Raw genomic sequence first — 6,430 nt, 5'->3', positions numbered from 1 at the left:
TGGGATTGGATTTGTGCAGGAAGATGGGATCAGATTTGTGCTATGAGGTGGGATCATGGCACAGATCAGATCAGATCCATGGCACAAGGCTGGATCATACAAGAGACTGGATCCCATTTGTGCCATGAGCTGGGACTGGATTTGTGCTGTAAGATGGGATCAGATTTGTGCCGTGAGGTGGGATCATGGTATGGATCTGATCAGATCCATGGCACGAGGCTGGATCATGCAACAGACTGGATCCCATTTGTGCTATGAGTTGGGATTGGATTTGTGCTGGAAGATGGGATCACATTTGTGCTATGAGGTGGGATCATGGCACAGATCAGATCAGATCCATGGCATGAGGCTGGATCATGCAAGAGACTGGATCCCATTTGTGCCATGAGTTGGGATTGGATTTGTGCCATTAGATGGGATCAGATTTGTGCCCTGAAGCGGGATCAGATTTGTGCCATGAGTTGGGATTGGATTTGTGCTGGAAGATGGGATCAGATTTGTGCCATAAAATGGGATCAGATTTGTGCCATAAAATGGGATCAGATTTGTGCTATGAGGTGGGATCATGGCACGGATCAGATCAGATCCATGGCACGAGGCTGGATCATGCAAGAGACTGGATCCCATTTGTGCCATGAGTTGGGATTGGCTTTGTGCTGGAAGATGGGATCAGATTTGTGCCCTGAGGTGGGATCATGGCACAGATCAGATCAGATCCATGGCACGAGGCTGGATCATAAGAGACTGATCCCATCTGTGCCATGAGTTGGGATTGGCATTTTGTGCCATTAGATGGGATCAGATTTGTGCCCTGAGGTGGGCTCACAGCATGGATCTGATCAGATCCATGGCACTGGGCTGGATCATGCAACAGACTGAATCCCATTTGTGCCATGAGTTGGGATCATGGCACGGATCAGATCAGATCCATGGCACTAGGCTGGATCATGCAACAGACTGGACCCAATAGGTGCCATGAGTTGGGATCGGATTTGTGCTGGAAGATGGGATCAGATTTGTGCCCTGAGGTGGGATCACGGCACGGATCCAATCAGTTTAATGGCACAAGGGACGGGCTCATGCCCTGGACCGCTGCCATCCCCGCTCTCCCACGGGCCAAGGCAAGGACACCCCAGTACCCCCTTCAACCCCGCTGGTGCTGGTCTCACCTCATCCTCTCCTGCTCCCTCCGCATCCGCTCCTTCTCCCTCTCCACTTGCTCCGCCTGAGCCTTCAGCGCCTTCTCCCTCTCCTCCTTCTCCCGGGCCGCCCTCTTGAACTGCTCGAAGCTGTCGCTGGAGGACTTGGCCGTGGAGGACGGGGTCGTGGGATGCTTCTGCACCAGGCTCGCCCAGGACCCCATGTTCTTGATCTTCAGGTCCTAGGGACGAGAAGGACGGGGCTTTGCGAGGGCTGCTCCGGGTGGGAATGATCCCAAGCTGCTCCCGTGGGGAGGAGCAAGCAGCTGGGAAGCAGCTTCATCCCCAGAGCCAAGCAGGAGGCTCCTCACGCCCCCCCATGCACACAGAAGCATGGAATGGGTTGGGTTGGGAAGGAGCTTAAAGCTCCTCCAGCTCCAAGCCCTGCCACGGGTAGGGACTCCCTTCCATAGAGCAGCTTGCTCCCAAGGATGGAGCATCCAAACCTTCCCCATTCAACCCATCCCAGTGTCCCAGGAATCCACTCCCAAAGATCTCATCTTAAGTCCTCCCTCTTCCAGCTTAAATCCTGCCCCTTGTCCTGCAGGTCTTGGTCAAAAGCTTCTCTCCATCTTTATAAGCCTCTTCCATACACGGAATTTGGTGGAAACCACCAAATCTTGGCCAACCTTCCGGTGACCACCATGGGCCTGCTTGATTTTAAGAGGTTTAGGCTGAATTTTGGTGTTTCTTTCCCCCCCCATCTTTTACCTTTTTTGGGGCAACGGGGGTTTTGGGCTCCTGCTTCTGCCGCTCCTTCTCCTGCACGCCCGGTGGTGGTGGGTTCTGCTCCGGGGGTCTGATAACGGGTCTCCCCCCTTCCATGGGTTTCATCTCTGTCCCTAAAACCAAGAGCTCCTGTCAGAGATTATCAGGCTCCCCCACTCCAGGGCCTCCTTAACCACCCACTGGTGCCACCGACGTTTAGGGGTGATGATGGCTTCTGAGCCCTCCGGAACCGTGTGGCCACGAGATGGGATTTGAGTCCCCCGGGGAAGCACTCACGTTGCGGGATGTGAGCGGGGGTTTGATGTTCTCCGGGTGCTTGGGGGGATCCTGCCTCAACGGGGGCTGAAGGTCTCGTTACGGATGACGGGCGAATGCATCTTCTCCTCCTTCACCACCATGGGTTGGGACTGGACGACGGAGGCAGCTCTCATCTCCTAGCACAGCACAAACCCACCTCAAAGACCCGCAAGGTGAGGGGGGGTGTGTGATGCCCATCCCTCAAATGTTGATGGTCCCTGGGTGCTGGGACCCTGACAGGGTGTTTCTTCTTTCCCTTTTTACCTGCTTTTTTGGCTGGATAGTTTGCTGAGGTATGCGACTGTGGACCAAACCCTGAAACTGCGGCATCTGTGGGGAATGCATCATGAGAGGGGAAGGGGCTTCCCCGCAAGTGACCTGGGAACATGTTGGCAGCAATCAGTAACCATCGTCACCACGGCGCAATGCCAAGCATCACCCCCAAAACCGCCAGCACCCCACACAGGGCAATCCCAGCCTGCGTCAATGGGGGAGGTCCTCAATGGACCCCAGCTATAAACCCTGCCAGAAGATGCTCCCTGGCTTGTCCTGCCTTAAGGATGCTCGTTTGTGGTGTTGTCCTCCCCTTCCTGTAATGGATGGTTGTCCAGGTGGTCCATCGTTGTTCCTGGCTATAAATCCATTCCCTATGGACAGCCAAGTGCTGACACCCCCCTGCCTGCACCTCACCCAGCCCTAAGCCGTTGAAGTGGGACACGTTTGCTCTATGAGCAATGGGAGGTCTCCAGGAGCCAGCAGGCTCCATTGTGTCCAAGTGCCCCTGGAAGCTTTGCAGGTAGGACAAGGAGTCCAAGCACTTCCTGCCCTCATCCATTCAAATCCAGGGATTCTCCCTGCATGGAGCTGAGGATAAGTTCAGGAGCAAAGACCTGATGGGAACCACGTGGGAGAAGCAAAAAGCAGGAGCGAGACCTCCTAAACCACAGAGCTCTGATGGATGCTGGGTCTCCAAAGCACGACCCAGTTGGAGTTATCCCACCTGGAGACATTCCCTGTTGGGACTGTCAGTGGTGTCGCCAGGACCATGATGGAGAGCTGGGATCTCCCAAGGCAACCCTGAAGGCTGAGCCCTGTGGCCAAGTTTAACCCCGTTCCTGGGATGGCTGGAGGTCACACACAGGGATTCCCCATAGAGCATCCCTTCTCCTCCACCAGGCAATGGCGTTATTCGAACCATGCTCTGAGGAACATGGGGGAAACGTGACCAAGACATTCAAACACTTCAATACCCTCCAAAACTTGAGCTCCTTCAGATCTAAAATACCTCAGAACCTCAAGATGCTTGAGATGCTCAACATGAGACCCTTGAGATGCTCAACATGAGACCCGTGAGATGCTCAACATGAGACCCTTGAGATGCTCAACATGAGAACGTTGAGACGGTCAACATGAGAACATTGAGATGCTCAACATGAGATCCTCAAGATGCTCAACACGAGACCCTGGAGATGCTCAACATGAGAACGTTGAGATGCTCAACATGAGAACGTTGAGATACTCAACATGAGAACGTTGAGATGCTCAACATGAGAACGTTGAGATGCTCAACATGAGAACGTTGAGATGCTCAACATGAGACCCTTGAGATGCTCAACATGAGACCCTTGAGATGCTCAACATGAGAACGTTGAGATGCTCAACATGAGAACGTTGAGATGCTCAACATGAGAACGTTGAGATACTCAACATGAGAACGCTGAGATGCTCAACATGAGAACCTCGAGATGCTCAACATGAGACCCTTGAGATCCTCAAAATGAAGGAGCGTGATCAGCAGGTCCAAGGAGGTGATCCTGCTCCTTTACCCTGCTCTCATGAGACCTCACCTGGAGCACTGTGTGCAGTTCTGGTGTCCTCAACATAAAAAGAACATGGAACTGTTGGAACAAGCCCAGAGGAGGCCATGAGGATGATCAGGGGACTGGAGCACCTCCTGTATGAAGACAGGCTGAGGAAGTTGGGTCTGTTCAGCCTGGAGAAGAGAAGGCTGCGTGGAGACCTCAGAGCAGCCTTCCAGTGTCTGAAGGGGGGCTATAGGGATGCTGGGGGGACTCTTCATAGGGGACTGTAGTGATAGGACAAGGGGTAACGGGTTCAAACTGAAACAGGGGAAGTTCAGATTGGATCTAAGGAGGAAATTCTTTCCTGTGAGGGTGGTGAGGCACTGGAATGGGTTGCCCAGGGAGGTTGTGAATGCTCCATCCCTGGCAGTGTTCAAGACCAGGTTGGACGAGGCCTTGGGTGCCATGGTTTAGTGTGAGGTGTCCCTGCCCATGGCAGGGGGGGTTGGAATTGGATGATCTTAAGGTCCTTTCCAACCTGAACTATTCTATGATTCTATGATCCTTGAGGTGCTCAACATGAGATCCTTGTTCCTCAAAACCTTGAGATCCTTGAGATGCTCAACATGAAGACGCTGAGATCCTCAAAATGAGAATGTTGAGATGCTCAAAATGAAGACGTTGAGATGCTCAACATGAGAACATTGAGATGCTCAACATGAGATAATTGAGATGCTCAAAATGAGAACCTTGAGATGCTCAACATGAGATCCTTGAGATGCTCAACATAAGAACCTCGAGATGCTCAAAATGAGAACCTTGTGATGCTCAAAATGAGATCCCTGGGATGCTCAAAATGAGGTCCCTGAGATGTTCAAAATGAGGCCCCTGAGATGTTCAAAATGAGAACGTTGAGATGCTCAAACTGAGATCCTTGAGATGCTCAACATGAGATCCTTGTTCCTCAAAACCTTGAGATCCTTGAGATGCTCAACATGAGAATCTCGAGATGCTCAAAATGAGATCCTTGGGATGCTCAAAATGAGAACTTCGAGATGCTCAACATGAGAACGCTGAGATGCTCAACATGAGAACGCTGAGATGCTCAACATGAGAACCTCGAGATGCTCAACATGAGAATGCTGAGATGCTCAACATGAGAACCTCAAGATGCTCAACATGAGAACCTCAAGATGCTCAACATGAGAACCTCAAGATGCTCAACATGAGAACCTCAAGATGCTCAACATGAGAACCTCAAGATGCTCAACATGAGACCCTTGTTCCTCAAAACCTTGAGATCCTTGAGATGCTCAACATGAGATCCTTGAGATGCTCAACATAAGAACCTTGAGATACTCAACATGAGAACCTTGAGATGTCTAACATGAGAACGTTGAGATGCTCAACATAAGAACCTACGAGATACTCAACATGAGATCCTCGAGATGCTCAACATGGAACATGAGATGTTCAAAATGGGATTCCTGAGATTCTTGTTCCTCAAGCCCTTGACATCCTCAAAACGAGACCCTCAGGATCCTCTCAGCAGGCCCCTCCCAACCCGGAGCTCCCGGATTCCTCAAGGCTCTGAGCCCCTCCACCTCCTCCACCACCTGCGAGCCCCAGCTCCAAACCTTCGCTGGCAAGAGGCCTCACCGGGCCCCTCCACCCCATCGGGGCTCCCCCCAACACAGCACCCCCATGTCCCCCAGCCGGCGCTCAGCAGCCGCCCAGCGCCCCACCCCACCACCTCCTACCCCTTCTTCAGTGCACCGGGGCCGCTGCCCGCCACGGTCGCGTAGGGATCGGGCTTATGGTGCCGCGGCGCGGGTGGTGCTGGATGACCTGCTGCGGCTTGGCCGGCGGCGGCGGCGGCTGCTGGCGCCGGGTGCTGCTGCTGCTGTTGCTGCTGCTGCGGCGGCGGCTGGCCTTGGGAGGTGGGATGGGAAAGGCATGGGCTGCATGTGCATGGGCCGGGCGGCGGTTGATGCTGCAGCTGCTGCACGGCGGGGTGAGCCGGGGGCTGCAGCGGCGAGCTGCGGTTGCGACTGGACCTTCACTGAAGGGAGAAGAGGAGTCTGAGGCTGCACCTTCTGCAGCTGCTGAAGGTAGAGCTGCATCTGGCTGGTGCTCAGAGGCCCAGGCTGTGGTGCGGCGGCGGAGGCTCTTCGTCCTCCAGCAGGACCTGGGGCGGCTGGGGCCGGCGGCGGCTGGGGGAAAGGGGCTGCTGGCTGATGGCGGGGGACACGGCCGGCGGGCGCGGGGCTTCGGCGGCAGCGCCGCGGATGCTGGGGTCTCGAGGGCTGCTGAGGCAGAGCGTTGTGCAAAGCTGGGGACGAAGGGACAGCGTTAGGACACGGGTGGGGATGCTCTAGGGCCAGGCTGGGGAACAGAAGGATC

The 6,430-nt window shown here is 54.2% G+C and overlaps 1 protein-coding gene across 1 annotated transcript; it reads right to left on the bottom strand.

The window, feature by feature from the left end:
* Positions 1-1,158: 1,158 nt before the first annotated feature.
* On the bottom strand, positions 1,159-2,583 carry LOC130605566 (bromodomain-containing protein 4-like). Its single transcript, XM_057421167.1, has 4 exons — positions 2,490-2,583; positions 2,205-2,362; positions 1,911-2,041; positions 1,159-1,381 (listed from the first exon to the last, which is right to left on the bottom strand). The coding sequence occupies exons 3-4, from the start codon at positions 2,031-2,033 to the stop codon at positions 1,166-1,168; spliced, it is 339 nt and encodes a 112-aa protein (XP_057277150.1). The 5' UTR covers positions 2,034-2,041; positions 2,205-2,362; positions 2,490-2,583; the 3' UTR covers positions 1,159-1,165.
* Between the last annotated feature and the right edge of the window lie 3,847 nt (positions 2,584-6,430).

The sequence above is a fragment of the Pezoporus wallicus genome, unplaced genomic scaffold (genome assembly GCF_028554395.1).
Source record: "Pezoporus wallicus isolate ANWC-B61680 ecotype Strahan unplaced genomic scaffold, APGP_CSIRO_Pwel_v1 contig_11019, whole genome shotgun sequence".
Classification (NCBI taxonomy): domain Eukaryota; kingdom Metazoa; phylum Chordata; class Aves; order Psittaciformes; family Psittacidae; genus Pezoporus; species Pezoporus wallicus.
The sequence above is the reverse complement of the archived record's forward strand: the minus strand, read 5'-3'. Positions and strand labels throughout refer to the sequence as shown.

What these genes read in the sequence shown, in the direction of transcription:
- LOC130605566 (XM_057421167.1), bottom strand. Translation starts at nt 2,033, where the DNA reads ATGAAACCCATGGAAGGGGGGAGACCCGTTATCAGACCCCCGGAGCAG. An exon ending in CCCCCGTTGCCCCAAAAAAG is followed by an intron (nt 1,382 to 1,910) that starts GTAAAAGATGGG and finishes TCTCGTCCCTAG; the next exon opens with GACCTGAAGATCAAGAACAT.